The 20,963-nt window shown below is 41.7% G+C and overlaps 1 protein-coding gene across 2 annotated transcripts in view; it reads left to right on the top strand.

The window, feature by feature from the left end:
* The window catches only part of LOC142370742 (thyroid hormone receptor alpha), a 144,086-nt gene extending 125,435 nt beyond the window's left edge, over positions 1-18,651 (top strand). For both annotated transcript variants that reach the window (XM_075453174.1, XM_075453175.1), the window contains 5 exons: positions 2,177-2,324; positions 3,844-4,049; positions 5,115-5,261; positions 6,464-6,722; positions 12,176-18,651. In XM_075453174.1, coding sequence (XP_075309289.1) covers positions 2,177-2,324; positions 3,844-4,049; positions 5,115-5,261; positions 6,464-6,722; positions 12,176-12,426 — 1,011 coding nt within the window. In that variant the 3' untranslated portion in view covers positions 12,427-18,651. The remainder of the gene's footprint in view (positions 1-2,176; positions 2,325-3,843; positions 4,050-5,114; positions 5,262-6,463; positions 6,723-12,175) is intronic.
* Positions 18,652-20,963: the final 2,312 nt, after the last annotated feature.

The raw sequence follows: 20,963 nt of genomic DNA, 5'->3' as shown, positions 1-20,963 counted from the left end.
TTACTAATAGGGTCTTTGACACAAGAGGGCCAGGCTTATGTGAGGAGAATCAAATGTTCACTTAAACCATCACCTGAACTGAGATGATAGGCATGACAGTTTTCAAAAAAATAAAACACATCACAGACACACAAGTTAGAAAATCTGTGATCAGTGAGACCAAACTTGAGTGCACACGTGATCTCTAATCAGCCCAGCGAGATGGAGATGCTTATAAAATGATGAACTTTCTGCACCATGGCTTCACATCAAACAGAACCACCAGGGAACCTTTCCAACTTTGAAGTGTGTGAGACTTCAAAGATGGAAAAGATACAGAAGGCAGCTAAAAGAGAAAAAAAAAGACATGAGACACAGTTGCAGCAGTAATCAGGAGGTGTAGAACTCGACGTCAGAGCTGCAGCCGCAGTCCCTCTCCAACGGTGAACAAACTCCCAGCTTTGAACAGGTGCTTCAGACTTGTTACAGCAGTTATTAGTGGAAATCAGAGTTTGTGAAACAGTCCTCCTGGACTAAGCCGATAATCGGCCGTTTGGAACATCAGTGAACTTCTTTCTCTCCAGTGTCTTTGGTATGTAACGAATTACAGCACTGTTGGACACTACTGACTGTTTTTTTTTTCTATTTAGCCGAATCAGCATGTTGAATCGGTACTGGGTCCGCCTCTTCCTATAGAAGGAGTACACTGCTGTCACTGTTCCATTCAGACAATACAGACATGAAGACACATGCAAACACAGCTTTGTCTAAGTTTTTTAATGTAAGTGGACTTCCGGTTTACCTTGCTGAATAGTGTAATTGACTACCACCCCCTCCTGTGTTGGAGATTTATGTCTCCTGGTGCAGCCGTAGATGGTGTGGCTTAGTTTGCAGTTGGGCGTGACGTGGGAAGACCTGGCGTCTTGATGTCACTTAAGTGTATAAGAGGTCCGACAAGTCTGACGCTGGAAGTTCTTTCCAGTGTTGTAGCATAACATAAACTTATGTTAAAGGGAAAAAAAACACAGAACACAGTTTTTGGTCAGTTTTTGGTCAGATGATAAGAAGATAAGTGTTTCTAGCTTAGTTAGGGCCCAGTATGGTTGTTGAGACCCTGGCCAACAATACCCCAGTGAATACATAGTCCTAGCAGTGAAACACAGAGGTAGGAGTATGATGATACAGGGCTTCATAAATATTAGCTGCCGAGTTCCCTTATCTTGCTGAAATATCGTGTCTGAGGAATATTTCGGCATGTTATTTCAGCTTCTCAACTCAACACAACTCTATTTATGTAGTCGCAAAATTTAGACAAAACATCCTAAGAAAGAAGGTGAAAATAAAGAAGAACCACTAGTACCACTAACCACTAGAACCACTAGTGAAAGCAAATTAAAATGGTAAAAAGCATGAAGAAGAAAAAATGGTGGGCTGTTTACAGAAGACAAACAAAGAAAGATATATTCAAACAAATAGATCACAGGCTTTTGATCACATTAAGAATAGGCTCTTTAAAAGAGATGAACTTTAGACTTCACTTTAATGTTCTCGCACCCAAGCAGACGGCTGCTTCCTCAGGAAGGAAGCCTGAAAACTAAAGGCACAGAGATCCTGCAGCAGTGTCTAGACAGATAAATGAACTTGGTTTATCCCCTCAATACCTGTACAAAAATACATGTTTCATTGTTCTGATATATTTCACCAGCAGCGGAGTGGCTTTAAAGTTTTAATGGGGTTTTTAGCAACAGTTTAAGGGGAGTGCTATTCCTGTATTGTGTTTTATACTGGGGGATTTGACAAGGTAGCGTAGTAAATTTAGTTACTCTACTATCTTTTCTGCTTAAAATCTGGCTTCTGTAACTCATGTCCACAGTGGGACTCCATTCTCAACAGTGTTCGGAAAGCAGTTTGTAAGAGATGTTCAGCCGGGTCATCGCTTAGTTATTTAACTGTTCTTGGCATGCAGATACACAGTCACCATGTGATGCCACCCATCTGTTTATTTAATCCTAATCAGAATCCTAAGCACAAGAACACTTCATTGATTGATTTGATTTAGTCGTTATGAAGTTATGCATTCCCAAAGAATCGTGTTTGAATTCTCTGCATCTTATTTATTCATTTTGATTTGTGTGACCTGATTTGTTCCTCTCCACTGTATCTTCTCCAATCTTTCTCCATTTTCATCTCTCTTCAGGGTTTTTTCCGCAGGACCATCCAGAAAAATCTCCATCCAGCTTACTCGTGTAAATATGAAGGCTGTTGCATCATCGACAAGATCACCCGCAATCAGTGCCAGCTGTGCCGATTTAAGAAGTGCATCGCTGTGGGCATGGCCATGGACCGTGAGTCATCTCAGCTTGTGACTTACAGTCATGTGAAAAATGTAGTAAACACTCTTTCAACTCCATGAGTTTACGTTTAAGGGCAAAAGTCATTTGGTTTTGAACAAACCTCTTAAAATGAGCTAAATACAACCTCAGATGAGGAACAATATGTGACTTATTACACTGTGTCATTATTTATTTAACAAAAATTAAACTAAAATGCAGAAGCAGTGTGTGAAAAACACTCGATGACTCTGTAGTTGTAAAACCACCGTCAGCAGCAATAACTAAAAATCGTTGTTGTATGATGTTATCAGTCTCTCACATCATTGTGGAGGAATTTTTTTGCCCACTTTTTTTTCTAACTTTGCTTCAGTTCTTTGACCTTTGCAGCATTGGTTTATGCACAGCTCTCTTAAGGTCACATCACATAATTTCAGTCAGACTGAGGTCTGGACTTTGACTGGACCATTGCAACAGCTCGATTCTTTTCTTTTTCAGACATTCCGTTATAGATTTGCTGCTGTGTTTGGGATCATTGACCTGTTTCAGCCAAGCTTTAGCTGTCAGACAGAGGACCTCACATTTCACTCTAGAATGCTTTGGTATACAGAGGAGTTCATGGTAGACTCAATGGCTGCAAGGTGTCCAGGTCCTGTGGCTGCAAAACAAACCCAAATCATCAGCCCTCCACCACCGTGCTTGACAGTTGGTATGAGGTGTTTGTGCTGATATGCTGTGTTTGGTTTTCTCCAAACGTGCTGCTGTGCATTATGACCAAACATCTCCAGTTTGGTCTGGTCTGTCCAAAGAACATTGTTCCAGAAGTCTTGTGGTTTGTTCAGATGCAGCTTTGCAAACCTAAGCTGTGCTGCCATGTTCTTTTTAGAGAGAGAAGGCTTTCTCCTGCAACCCTTCCAAACAAGCCATACTTGTTCAGTCTTTTTCTAACTGTACTGTCATGAACTTTAACATTTAACATGCTAACTGAGGCCTGTAGAGTCTGAGATGTAGCTCTTGAGGTTTTTTCCCCTCTGAGCATTGTACAGTCTGACCTTGGGGTGAACTTGCTGGGACAACCACTTCTGGGAAGATTGACAGTCGACTTGAATGTTTTTCACTTGTAAATAATCTTTCCCTCTGTAGAATGATGGAGTCCAAATAGTTTAGAAATGGTCTTATAACGCTTCCCGGATTAATGGGCAGCAACAATTGCTTCTCTAAGATCGCTGCTGATGTCTTTCCTCCTTGGCATTGTGTTAACATACACCTGAATGCTGCAGATTAGCAAACTGCCAAAACTCAAGCTCACACTTGACGCTCACACTTAAATGCATATCATTTAACTATCTAGATCTGGCTGCAACTTACTTTCCACTTACTTACTTTCTTTTTCACATAACTGCATATCACAGATGTTTTTATCATTCACAGCAGCAGGAGTCGTCTCACGTTGCCAGACATTTAGCATTGTGCCAGCACTGGTCCGGCTGCACCAGCTCACCCCAACATTCTCTCCAACCACCTTTCTTTTCAGTGGTGTTGGATGAGACCAAGCGCGTGGCCAAGCGGCGCTTGATTGAGGAGAACCGAGAGCGACGGAGGAGAGAAGAGATGGTGCGGACGCTGCAGGTGAGGCCGGAGCCAGACACCACCGAGTGGGAGCTGATCAGGATGGTGACCGAGGCCCACCGGCACACCAACGCCCAAGGCTCCAGCTGGAAACAGAAGCGCAAGTTCTTAGTAAGCTATTATCTGTGGACAAACAGAGCCTTATGTAGTACATACTGAGCACAATAGTGGTTGCTTTGATTAATTTGGAACGAATTACATCCCTTTAAACAAATTAAGCTTTTTTCATTCAGGCCTTTTTTTAAAACTTGTAACCAGAAATTAAATGGCATGTTGGTCAGGCTGCTGTTTAATACCCATGTATTCCTTATTTTATGAGGATTGTTATTCCAGAACGTTTTCCCCATAGCGAGTCATAAGTATTTTCAACTTCAAAAAAGTCAACATGACAGAAAAACAGATGCTTTGATAGCTCACTGCCTCACCTGAGTAACGTGATCGGCGCCGCATGCAAGGCTGTTGCTCGCGTCTCAGCCTTCGATGGAAACCTTGACACCAAGATCACATCACAGTTACCTGGCAACTGTTTTTTAAAAGCAAGGAAGGTTTTACAGTTAAATACGGTTTTTGAAGATTTTGTGATCAGAAAAAGTGAAGGACATCCAGGAGCTTAGAGTGCATTCTGTCCTTGGGAATGAGTGTCAGAGCCAATCAGAGCACAGTGACTGTTGCTGCTGCATGGCGACGGCTTTTACAATTTGAATTGGTTGTGATTTGCTGAGACCCAGCTTGGGAAACTCTCTTGAAAAATGACTTAATGATTCTCCTCCTGTTAAAAAAGAGCACCTGATTATATGCATTTAGCAAAAAATACAATACTAAGAGGGGATTTGTGGCAAATTACAGATATGTTGATACAGTGCACACTTCTTTAGAAAATGTAATGTCAGTGTATATGGTGTATTTATGTCCTCTTGATTCATAGTATCCCATTAATGACCCTCACTTATTCATCTGGTGGTTCACAAAGTCTCCTATGGCTGTGAACTGAAAGCTGTGAATATTTGGCAGCATTCTCTCTCTGAATCAGACACTTTTATATAAAGACACTTTTTTGATCAAATCTCTGCATGCATGCTCTCTGCCTGCATTTGTATCGATATAAATAGAGTATATCTATCTCACTCGACCCAGCTATGATTGGATTCATGACATTTATTATGTCCTGTTTTCTAGCCTGATGATATAGGTCAGGGTCCACAGGTGCTCACTTCAGATGGAGATAAGGTCGACCTGGAGGTCTTCAGCGAGTTCACCAAGATCATGACGCCGGCAATTACTCGTGTTGTTGACTTTGCCAAGAAATTGCCCCTCTTTTCAGAGGTAAGAGGCATGCGTACGGCTTTTAAATGGAAGAATAGAAGAGAACATTTTATCTGTCATTTTCCTAATTACTGTATTCATTTTGCTGCTTTCTCCTGAAAACCTCAAGTAGCTTGTGGAAAGACACTATCAAACTCATGGTGAGGTCAAAGTTGGAGAGCCATCAAAATGGTCCATGGCTGATCCCCAAAGTAAAAGTAAACTTTTATCCATGCAAAAAACAGGGGGATAGGGCCGAGGATAGGGCTTACCTTAAAGAATTAAATATAAAGATAAAATATCTGTCCTTACTTTAAGGTGGTGTACGAAGATTTCTCTTTTACAGGAGGAACTTCCCGGTGATCAGTGATACATCTGTTTTTAAGGATTTTTCAGGCCACATTGGGGGCAGCGGAAACCAGCTGTAAACAAACTCTTGACATATCATCTTTATCATCTCACACCTTTAAGTTGATGCGGCAACGCCTTGCACTTAATTCATTTTCAGCAACACACTGGTACAGCTGTATGAGTCTGTCTGCCTGCCGCCTCGCTGGGAAGATCTTTTAAAACCGTGGGCCACAGACAGTCTGATTTGTGGGCAGGCTGCTCATGGCTTTTTCCACTATAGTATGGATTTATTATTTGCAAACAACAGTGGCACAGATTGAAAACACATTAAGTCTGGATATACTCATGGTGTTTCTTAGATAAATGGCAGGTATGAATGGTATAAATAATTTAGCGGAAAACCCGGTCGATTTAAAAAAAAAAAAAATTTTTTGGTTCAAATTCAAGAGAGGGAGGGAGAGGGGTCACTGCCTGTACATCACTGGGCCAGTCAGCCGGAGCAGGTGGCTGCTGCAGGGAACCTCTTCTGGCAGATGTATTGTGCCCTAATGTATTGTGAAAAAGCAGGTGTAAAGAAAATGACTTACCAAACATGACTGCTTGTACTTACTGTCTCTCAGTTAAATGGTTGGAACATTGTCACACTTTATGATTAGTCTTAGTCTTCATAATGTCTTGTAACACTTTAAAAAAAAAAAAACACCATATGAGCATGTTAACAAAGTAAAGAAGTAGATTTTAAGGTATCGGGGACTTTATTGGTTCCATGCAGCTTTAGTAGCTGAAGTTAGCTTTACCAAATAGAGTAATAGCAGAGAAGGACTTTTACATTATAGGTCTACATGTTCTTATCATTCCCTGTTTGGTTTCAGCTGCCTTGTGAAGACCAGATCATCCTGCTGAAGGGCTGCTGCATGGAGATCATGTCGCTGCGCGCCGCCGTACGCTACGACCCCGAAAGCGAGACGCTGACATTAAACGGAGAGATGGCTGTGAAGCGCGAGCAGCTGAAAAACGGCGGGTTGGGGGTGGTGTCGGATGCTATCTTTGATTTGGGGAGGAGTCTGGCGCAGTTCAACTTGGATGACACCGAGGTGGCGCTGATGCAGGCTGTGCTGCTCATGAGCTCAGGTGAGGGGACACAACTAATGTTAGTTAACAGCCCACATTATCCTTTTACTTTTGCGGATTAGTGGAATACATTTTAATAATTGAAAAACCTTGTTTTCTTCACACTGTACATTGCTGAAATTAGCTCCTATCTTCTTCCATCTGTCTGAAGGTTTTATCTCTTTAAGTCCTACCTTATCTAAGCCCACTATACTGTACTGTACTGATTGGTAAGCTGAATAGTAAAAGATAAAAGCTGATGCCCATTCTTTAGGTGCCTGCCTGGGGCCTGGGGCACATAAAGTCTATGTGCCAATGAGAACTGCTGACATGACATCTGACGCGAGTATCTGACAAACGCAGTTGATCTTGTAGAAATGCCAACTTCACTTTAAAGGCCAACTTCCATCGTCATTTCATTAATACTGCTGTGGTCACCATTGTTATTGAATGGATTAAGCGTTGGTTCTGTTTAAAAAAACGTTGTGGTTGCTTTGTTTCAAGCTGTTTTTGTGGGCAGGAAGAATGGCTTGATGAGATACAACAGGGTTTTCCGGTCCTTCTCATGCATATCCGTGACGCGATAATGAGGCGTCTCTGATTGGCTCCCTCCCATGAATGAATGAATGAACCCCCCGCTCCCCGCTCTGTGTATATCCAAGAGCCTGCAAGTTTTTTTTCAACTCAAAACCTGTTGAAGATCAAACTTAAACACAACCCATGCGGTAATAATTTAATCAGGCGTTTTCCTTAACAAATATTTTTCACGTCACACGTCAATGTTGCAAAATGTAGGCCTATAACAGCGCAGCACTGAAAATCGCGCAGCAGAAGTAGTGATTGTGGTAGACTGTAGAGACTGTTCGTGGCACGGAATATACAACCAAAATGAAAAGGCACAAACCCATTTTTGAATATTTCAAAGCAAAAGAAGTAAAAAGCACAGCATCATCTGATGGGACAGCTGTGCCCCAACCTTCAACTGTGGACCAACCAAGCAACAGAAGCCCCTTTCACACTGAGGAAGAACCCGCGTTTAATTCGCGAATTTAGCGTGTCCGCTGTTCCTTTCACACTGACGACCCGGGCTGGCGTGTCAACTCGACTCGCCTTTCCACCCGCGTCGGACCCTAGTCTTTTTGCCGAGCCGAGTTTGGTGTGAAAGCAATTGACGCGGGTCGGACGTGGGCGTGGCGTGACGTGAGGAGTTTAAAAGACAGAATGGACAGCTGATTCAGAACAACACCGACAGGTGAGGACAAGTTTCACTCTGTTTTACATCAAGTTACACGGGTCACCTAACACGCCAAGCTTTCACATTGCTCGACGCGGGTCGAAGTGGCAATTTGGACCCGCGATGGTAGCGGGTCTCAGTGTGAAAGGGGCTGGTGACGAATGTTCACCGAATCTTCAACTACTACGCTAACCGAACCAAACCTCGCTGAGGCTAGCCATGGGCACTATTCAAGTGAGTGCTACACGGATCTTACAACGCCTCATTAACCAAGCAATCCCGATGTGCTAAAAAGAACCAGGAGGGTGCAAGGGACAGGTTCTTCACAACGATAGGCGCTTCGACCAGCGTGATTTCGGAGTAGTGGTGGACATTGAGAGGCAGGCAGGCCTTTGGGAAGTTTTAAGGGTAAGTCAATGGTTTTATTAGCACCGCCGTGTGCACTCTTCCATCCGTCCATCATCTTCCGCTTGTTCGGGGATCGGGTCGCGGGGGCAGCAGCTTGAGCAGAGAAACCCAGACGTCCCTGTCCCTCTTCTTTGTTCAATGTTTTTATACTGCATTGTACTGATACAAGCGAGTTTAAGTTGAGTTAACATCTTACTGAGGTGCTTTTGTTGTGTACTGAGCATTTTACTCTGCACAGTTATGTGCTGGCATGTTGTGGGCTAAAGTCATGACCATTGATTCATCTATGTAGGCTATTATAGCCTTCTGTGCTGTGTTGACTGTTTTGGCAATTTGCGCACTTCTGTGCTGGCATATTTTGGACTTGGGTTATTAGTGTTGTTGGCTGTTTGGACATTTAAAGTAAAATCATCCTGGCAACGTGATGTGCATCCGCATCCTCTCTCTCTCTCTCTCTCATATACACATGCGCGCACGCCCAGCTCTGATAAAACAGCAAGCATATTCCCATACATTCCTCTGACCAAGCACCACAGAACGTGCACTTCTCTGAGTTCAGTGTTTCTCATAGTGCTTTAGTACTGGTACAAGCAAGCAGCTTCAGTTGCGTTACCACCGACCACCGATGTACCTTTCTTGTGCATTTTATTCTGCGCTGTTCTGTGCTGGCTGACATGACTGATGGCATTACGTGCGTGTCCGTGTATACTGTGCATAGCCTCGGCTATGCATCAAGTCCGACCTAAAATTTTGGTGACCCCCTCTTGCGATTGTGGCCCCCCCTTGTTCAAACACGTTCCGCGGTCTATGTAATTTGCCATGGTGGCTATGAAGTCTCCGTGTGCAGCGTTAGCATTTTAGTATTAGGTTAGCCAAGGAAAGGTTAAGCTAGTTATTTGCTTGTTTTTTTTAGCAACTCCTGAAAATAACATTCTGTATATGCTCAGTGTCAAATGTAGTTGATGGAAAGGTGGTAGTGAGAGGCTCGATGAGGAGGAATGAGGAGCCCCACAGACTACAGGTTTCTGCTTAGTTATAGGGCCCGTCCGAGGGGGGCGGGTTTCCATGGGCGGGCATAATCCCAAGTGGGCAACGCCTTTTTTCAGTTTGACGTAGAATGTACAGGCTTTTCTGATTCGCTCGTGGCTCTGCATTGTTTCTGTAAATTCGGGAACACAGCCTGTAGAGGTGACGCAACACTTGGAAGCCTGGTATGTGTATGTAAATAGGGGTGACCCTCCCTTTTTCAGAAGGAGCGAGTAAAACCGGTTTTTAGTGGAAGTTGGCCTTTAATGAGAGCAGTAGTAGCAGCCTACACGGAGGTTGAATGTAAATTTAAACAAAAAAAACCTTAGCCTGGTTTAGTATTTATCTATTACTTCTTTATTTCACTGCTTACTCAAAACTGCCTACCTCATTCTGGAAGATAAGAAACAAGTGGGGTTTCACATTGACTAAAGCAATAAAATAATTTTGCATACTGAAGAAAGTTCCTTCTACTGTTCATCAAATGTACAATATAGCTAACACATCTCTCCATCCAGTTACAAAGAAATGCAGATTTCCTTTTAGACTAAATAAATATGCCACAGAGTTTTGTGGAGGGAAATTGTGTTTATCAGACAGTTTTCAGCACAGGAGAACTTTTGATGAAATGTTGACAATTCAATGGACGTTGGTGACACAGAAATCATAGAGAAGTATCAAATCTATCCCACATTTCTTTTACTATATCATTTTTTAAAACTTTTGTAACTACTTTATTTTTATAATTTAATTTCAAAGTCGAGATAACCACAGAAGAAAACTGATCTGAGGAACCAAGAATAAGGACGTTTCAGATGTTGTGATGTCAGTGAAGTATTCTGCATATTACAGGTTGAGTTATTTAGTTAGAGAGGTGAGCCAGTGAAGAGCAGCTGAAGTATCTTATGTGTGTCACATGCAGCCACCTCAGTCCTGCAATGCTTTAGTATCATGTGACAAGGTTGACAGTAAAAGTTGGACCACGTTTCTAACCAGCATTGCTTCAGGACCATCATGCATCGTGTCAAAAAGACGCAGAAAGCTGAAAGCACCTTTTGTTTGAGGTATGCTGAACTAGCCTCAAGGCAGGGAGTTGTTTAATGGTGAGTCCTTTGGCCAATATAGCCAAGATATGGATGAGGGATAGCTCTCACAGTGAGCTGTCTTAGAGCCAGTGTAGGTGTAATTGCTCAGTTTACGTCTTAATGTCCGTGGGTATCCTGTGTGTCTGCATGCAAACGTGGATATTGAAGGGGCTTTCAAATGTAATAAGTGTCTTGGTCTGAGCAGACTGTATGGCATTTTGTTGAGACTTTCTGTTTAAAGATGAATCTTTGAAATATTTTCCAACTGTGTTTTGAATGCTGTGCTGCTGCAATAATCTCTGCTGCTATTTCTGGAACTTTTTAACATATGATGCATAATGCTGCCAATGGGAGAGTTGTTTACATAAAGGACCAGATCGAGGTTTCCAAAGCCTGAGCAATGCAATAAGACATCTAGGATGAAGGGTTGGAGCCAAATTGAAAGGCAAGAAGGAAGGGTTGGAGCCAAATTGAAAGGCAAGGAGGAGGAAGTTTAAAACATTTCTTCCATCCATCATAATAAGGAATGCATGATCCCACACTGATAAACTGGACAAACTTGGAGCACTGATGTGGACACAGTGGGAATTTAAGGAATGTACTGTCTTTCACTGAGATATGGCTGCAGTAGGCTATATCGGACACGAATGCCTCTCTACACACTTTCAGACTAAATGTGCACACAGGGATGGCAGACACATAGGCAAGAAAAAAGGAGGGAAAGCAGTGCTTGTTGACAACAGATGGTGTAATTATGGGCATTGGGAATATAGACAAGCTGCATCTCTTGGACATTGTGAGTTTCCATTGATATTGTTTAACAAATGAGGTGACCTGTGATATTTTGTCAGCTGTATGTGTGCCGCCCTGCGCAGCTGCTGACATTTCTTCTGCATCATCAACTTGTTTTTTTTCAGGTTACAAACACCCCAACGCTTTCATGCCAATTTACAACAGCTTTTCAAATGGTTTTAATTGTATTTTAATTAATTCTAAGAATTTTTCCTCAATAATTCATATGACAACCTTTCCCTCATCTTCATTCATCTTCCCTTTAGGGAATAATAAAGCATCATTCTATTTTAGTTTAATGTGATGCAAATAGGTTACATGATGGTGTCATTCAGTGCAGAAAGAAAAACATGAAATACAAACAAGGAATTTCATGTAGCTCTTCATGTTTCATGTCATTTCTCACACATTTGTTTAATTGTAAATATAAAATTGTAGTATTGTCATTATTGGACAATGAATTATAAGAAGATTCCATCCATAAACATGAAAATGGAAATTGGACTGAAAAAAATTATGACTTTCTGATAGAAAAGAGAGAATAAAAAATCTTATCCAGACAGATTTTTGGGGGTATTTACAGTACAGTCAGTACATGCTACAAGGTCTAACACAGATTTCACACTCAGCCAATTTATGGCTTGTGCATTACTTATACTTATAGAAAATATATAATTCATATTATGTATGCTATGGATAGATAGATAGATAGATAGATAGATAGATAGATAGATAGATAGATAGATAGATAGATAGATAGATAGATAGATAGATAGATAGATAGATAGATAGATAGATAGATAGATAGATAGATAGATAGATAGATAGATTTATGATGCACAAATTAAAAAATGCATGAAAAACAGTAGGCTGAAAAATCCGTTTATTAGTTGTATATCCAGGATAACATATCTTTTTTCTTGCTCCAGACCGTTCAGGGCTGACCAGCATGGAGAAGATTGAGCAGTGCCAAGAGGCCTACCTGCTGGCATATGAGCACTACATCAACTACCGTAAGCACAACATTCCCCACTTCTGGCCCAAGCTCCTGATGAAGGTGACGGATCTGCGCATGATCGGGGCCTGCCACGCCAGCCGCTTCCTCCACATGAAGGTCGAATGTCCCAATGAACTGTTTCCCCCACTCTTCTTGGAGGTCTTCGAGGACCAGGAAGTGTGACTTTGTTCTCTCTGATAAAAGTACAGTATTGGGGCCGTTTTTTGGTGAAAGAAGAAATGGACGAGAGATGAGGAATAACTGGATTTTGTTTTCGATCAGTGAGAACGTGCCCGATAAACTTATTTTTTTCCCCACCCTTTTTGTTGTCAGACACTCATAAGTACTACTGTCTGCCACCAGCAAAGACACATCAGCATCATGAAACAGAAACACACAGGAAATTTGGCTATGCTTTTGCTGTCTGAGAGGTGCACACACACACACACACACACACACACACACACACATATACATGTGTTTTTACAGAGTTGGAACACACTGCCAAAAAAATACAGTTTATCTATATGCAAACACAAATTGCATCTGCATGGAAAGCTGTACTGTTACACGTCTAATGCAAACTGAGGGGCTTGTTTTTGTCTCTACTAGCTGCACACCCACCTGCAACCTCAGGCAAGTGTTTCTCTTTATGTCTGGGACCTGACCATTAGCTCCTCAGACAATCCCTGCCCCACTCTTTTCAGTCAATTCTTTCCTGTCTGCGCTTGCAGCCCTCCCCTCAAACCGCTGAGGCCCTGTGAACATTTGTCAACCTACCTCCCTCACACACATGTTCGCACAGAGAGACACACACACACACACAGAATGGACATGCACAAAACACATCCCTACACTATTACCTCATACCCTGTAAGATGTTTCTTCTTGTTTAGTTTTCGGGGGTTTTAGTCCAAGTAGAAAACATGGAGCTATGCAGGCCTCAGTACCTCTGTGTTTCATATATACGCGTCTTGTGTATGAAGTCATGACAACTATTATCACGCATGAAAGTAGCAAAATGTCAAGAGCATCACAGTGCATTCTGTAATCACTAAATAAGTAGTGTTGCTACAGCAGGACTCATCTGTTAAAAAAAAAAAAGAAGAAAAAAAGTATTGTTTAAAAAAAAAAAAATGGGCCAGTTATTTGCCTAAAAGTACAGATAAGTAATGTCCAAGAGGACATTGTCCTGTATAGACAAGTAATGTCCATACAGGATCAAGCTAACCAGCGGATAGTTAGCTTAGCTTTTTCCAGAAATAGAGGTTAAAAGTAAGCCTGGTTCTGTCCAAAGAGTAGAATTAACTAATTCTTTTGGTTTTTTTGAAAGTTGGATGACTGACTGGCATAGAGGATAGAGCCAGATTTCTGCTTTCCCGTTTCCAGTTTTGCTCTCACTATTACGTCTTGTAGCCATTTCCTCTCTTTGAAGACGATGATTTGAAAATATTCTCCCAAAACTTGCAGCAAAAAGCAATCATTCTCGAAATGTTGAAAAGAGGTCCAGCGTTAAACACTACGTTTTAAGCTTAATTTCTACCAAATCTCCCCAGAAGAAGAACTTAAATTGACTGATTAGTACTGGGAATTCATTATAGTCTTTCAGGTCGCTGCTATTACTTTTACCTTACTTTAGCATTTATAGCTGAAGTAATCTTTTGAGGGAAACACACTCTAAAACAAAATCTATAACAACACTGAAAGCCAGAGAGACCAGTAGGTGTTCTTTCACCAAAAATAGCATGTTTAAAGGTTTTTCTATGCTGATACGTACACAAATGTCAGCCCGTTAAATCCTTTCCTGCTGCCAGTAGAATGCTTACTATTAGTGTGCTGAGGGGTACGCCTTACACAGAACTGGATTTATGTCAAGTAACTTTCTCCCAGGGGACAAAACTGTTAGCAAGCAGTTACTTAGAAAAAGTAAGCTCTCGAGTTCAGTTAGTATTGTGTTCACAGTTTTTTTCTGCTGGCCCTAGGTTTCCAAAGAAAAATCAATCATTTCATGTTACTGCTGTGACTTAACTGAAAGTATTAGTATCGCCTACTGTGCTGAGAGTGTGAAGAAAGAGAGGCATAGCGATGTGATCTTGCCTATTCTCATTTAATATGTTTACAGAAAGTACTTTTTTGTTCATAACATTAACAAAAAGAAAGTTGTCTTTTATCATTTATAAAATAAGTAAACATCCTGCACAGGATGTTTGCTTATTTGTATAAATAGATAGAATACCTCTCCAACACATACCTCCTGTTTCATTACCTCGCACACTTGCACACGACACATACCCATTCTGTTATATTTACCTCCCATTACACCCATTACCTGTATTTACTGTACCTCACTGGTTTTGTTACTCATCTCCTTCTCCCCGTAAAGCAGGGAGCTGCACACACTACCTGTCGCAGTGTATCAGCGTGTGTTATCATTAGCGACCCTGTCCTGTTAGTTGCTCTGCAGTTTCCTCCCCTCAGCCCCGCACTGTCTTCTGATTCAGCACTAAGCACATAGTGGTGGTCGGGAGGGGATTGTGTCACTTACCTCTGCAGGCCTTCCCTTTTTGCCTGTACCCCCCTTAAAACCAACAGATTCTACCTCACCTCCTCATCTCAGTGCAGCTGCCCCTCTGTCTGCAACACAAATACACATGCTCAGTTAGATATACATGTAAATATATACATATATGTACACACAGTGCACAAAGAAATTGGCTGCATGGACCCTTTGAGTGTGCTGCTCCTTCAACAGCACCAAGTGGGTCTTTTAATCAGACCATGGATCAAACCTGACAGCTGTCATGGCAGACTTTGTAATTTCTCCTCTTGTTCATTTTTATCACCACACGTGGGACCAAAAGTCACTTTGAATTCCGATTTTATTTTGGAACGTGAACTGACAACAAGTGCGGGGTGACAAGCAAAAGAAAATTGTCAAGGGACAATGACAGCTGGAAGCTGGGACTGCAGTTGAAGCCATTTTGGCCTTATCCCGAGGTGAATAAACGGCAAGTGAGTCAGCAGTGTTCGCCTGTGGATATGGTTTTAACAAGCGGATGTAAGAGGTAAGGGCATGACTTTGGCGATGGGACTCAGGAAATTTCACCAGCAATCGCCACGCAAAACGGACCCTTTCGGATTCTTCCCCTCACCTTTGCATCAGAGCTGGACAAGCCAATGAAAAGACTATCTGTGCTACCATCTTTTCCCAGAAACTTTAAGTAAGAGATACTCACTGCGGAAAAGATCTCCACCAACCATCTCTCCAATTGCCATTCACTACAATTAATTATCAGGTTTTTTCTTTGCACTAAAACCCCAATGTCTGTATCCCCTAATAGCCCCGTCTTCTTTCCTCCAACATCTCTCGTGTTCCTGTTTGTTTGTAGCTGTCGTATAATATTCCTATATAAAAGCAGTGTCATCTCTTAATCACCTATTAAAAGCAACAGGGACTCAGACATGGCCTTTCAGCGCCACTACTCTCAGTGTTACGAATTGTAGGGTATGTAAATGGAACGTGCTGACTATACACTATACACACACACACCAACAGGATGATGAAGTTGTGCTAGTTTACACCCGCCATCTGCACTCTGCTCAATATCACTGTGAACGCCCTGATGAACCGGATCATGCCTCAGACAGGCGACTGTTGGCTTATTGATTCAGATATGTTAATGTGCCTCACAGAGGTTCATAACCCAAATATGTACAATACAATATAGAGATATTCCATATTTTTAGATATGCTGATATGCTGTCTTTATAAATGTTACGCCTCTTGTACAGTCATGAAAGAAAAAGTACAACCTCTTTCAATACTTTTACCCATCAGGAAATAAGATAAATCACCTGTTTTTTAACCAGGTTAAATTTAGGTAAATGCAAGGAACAGCAACACATGGCATATTACTGTGTATCATTATTTATTTAACGGAAACTAGGCCAAAATGGGCCCTGTGATGGAGTGGCGTCCTGTCCAGGGTGTACCCTGCCTCTCACCCAATGGCAGCTGGGATTGGCTCCAGCACCTCTGAAACTCTGACTTGGATAAAGTGGGATTTTCAGAACCAGTGTGTGAAAAATTAATAAGAAATTCTTCATGAATTAAAAGGCTAAGTAGCAGTTAGGTGCCGCTAAGTCAGTATTCTTGAATAATCGATCATCAGCAGGTGTGAGCACCTCTATAAAAGCAGAAGTTTTGTCAGTTTTCTGGCCTGGAGCGTTCAGGTGTGTGTTAACACAATGCCAAGGAGGAAAGACATCAGCAATGATCTGAGTGAAGCAATTGCTCTATCAATCTGGGTGTCCATCATTCTACAGAGAGAAACATTTTTGACAAATAAAAAACATTCAAGATACGAATGTTCCCAGGAGTGGACATCCCAGCGAGTTCCCCTCACACACAGCTTCTGCATTTGGGCCTAATCTTTGTTCAATAAATAATGAAACCGTTTAATACGTCATGTGTTGTTAATCTGATGTTGTGTTGACCTCATTTCAGGACCTGGTAAGAACCCATCGGTTTTTTTCCAAGTCATGATTTTATCAAATTTTAAACTTTAAGAGGACGTACTTTCTTTCTCACACGGCTGTGTGTGGCATTGGAGCCACCAGTGGCCAAATTTGTGCTCCCAACCTCAGTCAGATTACAAATCCGTCTGGTAGCAAAAAGGTGTCATTTCACTCACTTGTATTTTTATCTGTGATATTAATGAATGGTTTTCAGCTGTCATGGTACATTACAATGGTTTTTCTTTACCTTGGAATTACTAACTAAACTTCTCCGCTCACCAATCCGTTGCATACCTCTAGATCAAGTCTCCTCTCCATCTCCCTTTTTTATTTTTGGGAAAACTGAGGTCAGCTTTACGCTTTTTGATTTAGATTTGAGCTGGCAGCATAGCCTCTCTGTCTTTCTTTCTCAGTCAAATGATCACTAGACAACTCCTCTCCCTGTTATCTTAAAGAAACCACACCAGCACGTTACAGCACACTGCCTTCAGCCATGATCGGCTGCACCAGCACAGCAGAGAGACAGCAGCCATCCTCCTCACCACAAAGCCACTTTAACCTGGACATTAATGCCATATTAAAGCTATGTTCGGGCAGCAGGAAGTTCCACCTATTGGTGACATCTTTATGACCTTGGCTGTCATCGTGAAAGCACAACCAGGCTCACAAAAGTACGTTTTCCGCATGACAGCTCAATGTGCTCTGACAAAATAATGACCTGGAACTGCTTATTTTAACTAAAACAGCTTCATAACTTCTTTTTTTTTTTTTTGCATTAATGAGTGAGGAATTCATCAGTTCCTTCTTTTTAATCCAGTAACAAACCCCTAAACACAAAAGTCATGTTTGAACATGGCCTGAGTGGTGCCACAAGGGGTAGCAAAAGAAGGGCTCCAGCTACGAAAGCTACATGGATATAAACACTTTTTATTGTGGCAGTAAAATGTCAGGCAAAAGAAGGATTTGAGTTACCTTAAAACTTGCGATCCGTATCCACTTAATTTACCGTCTTTCTAACCAAGCAACAAAATAAACCTGACAGTCTTCATCTTTCCTGCTCTTATTTCTCTCAGATTTAAGGCTATTTTTATAAAAAAGAAAAAAAGAAATTGATGCTGAGCTTGTTACACAAAACTGTAACAACCGACCATTTCAACTTTATCACTTACCCAGGGAAAACATCTGGAAAGCAACATCTGCTCACAACACGTCTGCCCTGCAGTGTTTGTCCATCCACCCCGTCCTACGCATTCCCATTTCCATCCTCAACTCAGTCCCCTTTCTCCATGTCCATCATTGAGTGTCCCCCCCCCCACTCTCACCCATTTCCACAGAAACCCACCCCCACTCATATTTGCACTCTTTGGTGGAGAAAGACGACAATCCCTTCAGGAGTATGTCCATATGTGGAATGTAAAATACTGAAATTGTGCGATTAAAGACACAGCGTGAAGTCCCACACTCGTGTTTTTAATGTCGTTGATGATGTTGCTTTTATTGTGCACCAAGTGTTTATCCTTCTGCTTATTGGAGGGTGGATGTTTCGACGTGGGATTAAAACCCAGACTTTTAGAGTTCATTTTGAAAAGAAAAAATATAGAAGACTGAGGACTGACAACGTGAAAGGATGGGCGTAATGGATGAAACGATTCTGTATTGGGTGGTAAAAAAAAAAGTTGTTTTTATTGTCTTATATGTTACAAATTTGCAACAGATTCTCGGTAAGTGGATGTTTTTTTTGTTTGTTTTTTGTGATGGTGTGTCATTCTAAGGATGTATGTTGCAGCAGATGCATTTGTAGACCATTGTAGGTGCAGTGGTTATTGGCGAATCAGGGTTAAATTCAGCTTATGAATTACAGCTCTTTGAAAAATAAAATGATATGGGTCATATTGATGATTTTTTTTTTAGCCCATTTATGATTCGCCTGACTTAACCATAAATTGAAACATTTCATTTTACAGGTTTTTTGTAATCCAGTTAGTGTCCTTCTCTCAGCTTCAAACCTAATTCCGAAACAGTTGGGCCGCTGTGTGAAATGTAAATAAAAAACGAATGCATTGATTTGCAAATTTCATGAACCAATATTTTATTTGCAGTTGAACATAGAAAATATATTAAATGTTGAAAGAGAGACATTTTACTATTTAATGAAAAATATTAACTCATCTTGAATTTGATGCAGCAACATGTTTTAAAAAAGCTGCCAAAGGACCTTGATTCCCGCTGTGTAGCATCCACTCATCTTTTAACAGCAGTCTGTAAACATCTTGGAACTCAGAAGACCAGCTGCTGGAACTTTGAGAGAGAAGTTGTCCCATTTTTGTTTGATGTAGAACTTCTTGGCTGTACTTTGAGTTTCATGATGCACCAAATGTTTTCAGTAGATTAAAGGTCTGGACTGCAGGCAGGTCAGTTCAGCACCTGGACTCTTCTACTACGAAGCCATGCTGTTTTAAAGGAGAAGTTCGTTTTTTTTAAACCTGGACCTTGTTTCTGGCATAAAATACGTTCATCTACTGACCGATAACAGTTTGGTGAAAGTCGGCGTCCTTCGTATGATATTTAGATTACTCGAGATCCGCGTATATACATATAACGGGAAAGAACAGGGCATAGACAATACAGCCTCTAAATAAGGCATTATCTGTCTTTATTTCACCAATACTTTAAGCCGAATGAATGACTGAACACGTACTATTGCACTGTTAGCTCATAGCTGCCGTGTTGTTGTTATTGAGGGCTATCGGGGGGCTTATAGGAAGCTTTCTGCACACGCGTCTAGTGTGATGACTTTATCGACGCACGCCGCCCAAAACAATAAATGTGTAGTGTCTTGATGACATTTGGCCCGTGGCACTAACACTGGTAGTGATGAAGTGCTTTGAAAAACTAGTACTGTCTTGTATTAAATCCGTCATACCACCTGACCTTAATAAAAATCAGTTCGCCTATCTGGCAAACTGCTCCATGGAGGATGCAATAACAACTGGCTTCCATACTCCCTTGACACATCTTGAGAAACCAAACAGTTATATCAGGATGTTATTTGTGAACTTTAGCTCCGCATTTGACACTATAATTCCACAACAACTGGTCAGCAAAATGCACTACCTGGGCTTTAATTTCTCACGATGTCATGGATATTAGACTTCCTTATCAGCCGCCCACCGCAAGTCAGAGTGGGGAGGCACCTCTTCATCTCTATCATGCTGAAGTCAGGGACTCCACAGGGCAGTGTTCTGAGTCGAATGCTGTTCACGCTTTTCATCAATGATTCCACCCCCATCCAGCAATCCTACACTATAATAAAATTTGCGGATGATACAACAGTCGTTTGGCTGATTACTGACAACGCTTAAACACAGGCTTGAAGTGGCACATTTGGTTGAGTGGTGTGAGAAGAGCAGCCTGGTCCTTAACACCAGAAAGACCAAGGAGATGATTATTGACTTCAGAAGACAGAAAGTACAGCCCACATCCTACTTCTCATAAATGGAGAAGCAGTAGAGTGTGGATAGACCAAAGTTTCATGGAGTCACCTTGTCCAATCATCTATCATGAACCTTCGACACCTCAAGCCTGGTCAAAAGAGCCCAACAAAGATTGTTTAATTTTGACAAAGCTGAAACAAGTACCGCTCCCCCAGAAACTGCTGCTGAATTTCTACAGAACCAGCACTGAGAGAATCATCACAAGCTGCATCACGGTGTGGTACAAAAGCTGCACCGCTACCGAGCAGAAAGACCTACACCTCGGGTTGAAGACCACACTGTGGTAGGACTGACACCAACCGTCTGAGGAAGAAGGCCAGCAGCATCATTTCACCCTGATCACACCCTGGTCACCTTCTCCTTGTAATTCTACCATCAGGCAAACACTAAAAAATAATAAAAGTCCACACAAGAAGACTGAACAGCTTTTCCCCCCCGAGCTTTGGCCTCCACTGTAACCCCCCACCCAAGACCCCTTCCCATCCCATTTACTCACCCACTCACCTACTCACCCACCTTATATAATCGCTCAAGGCTGAATGCCCTGTGCAGTTCACTTCACACAGAACAACGGGGCCATCAGTACATACCTAAGTGTCCATGAGCAGCCCAGTCCATAGCTGAAGCTGCAATACCTGAAGGTCATAGCTCAGTCTGTGTTTGTTTACTCTGGCAATCTTCAATAGGGTCTTCACTCTAGAACATTTC

Source organism: Odontesthes bonariensis, chromosome 21 (assembly GCF_027942865.1).
Source record: "Odontesthes bonariensis isolate fOdoBon6 chromosome 21, fOdoBon6.hap1, whole genome shotgun sequence".
Taxonomy (NCBI): domain Eukaryota; kingdom Metazoa; phylum Chordata; class Actinopteri; order Atheriniformes; family Atherinopsidae; genus Odontesthes; species Odontesthes bonariensis.
This window is presented reverse-complemented; position numbering and strand designations above follow the sequence as displayed.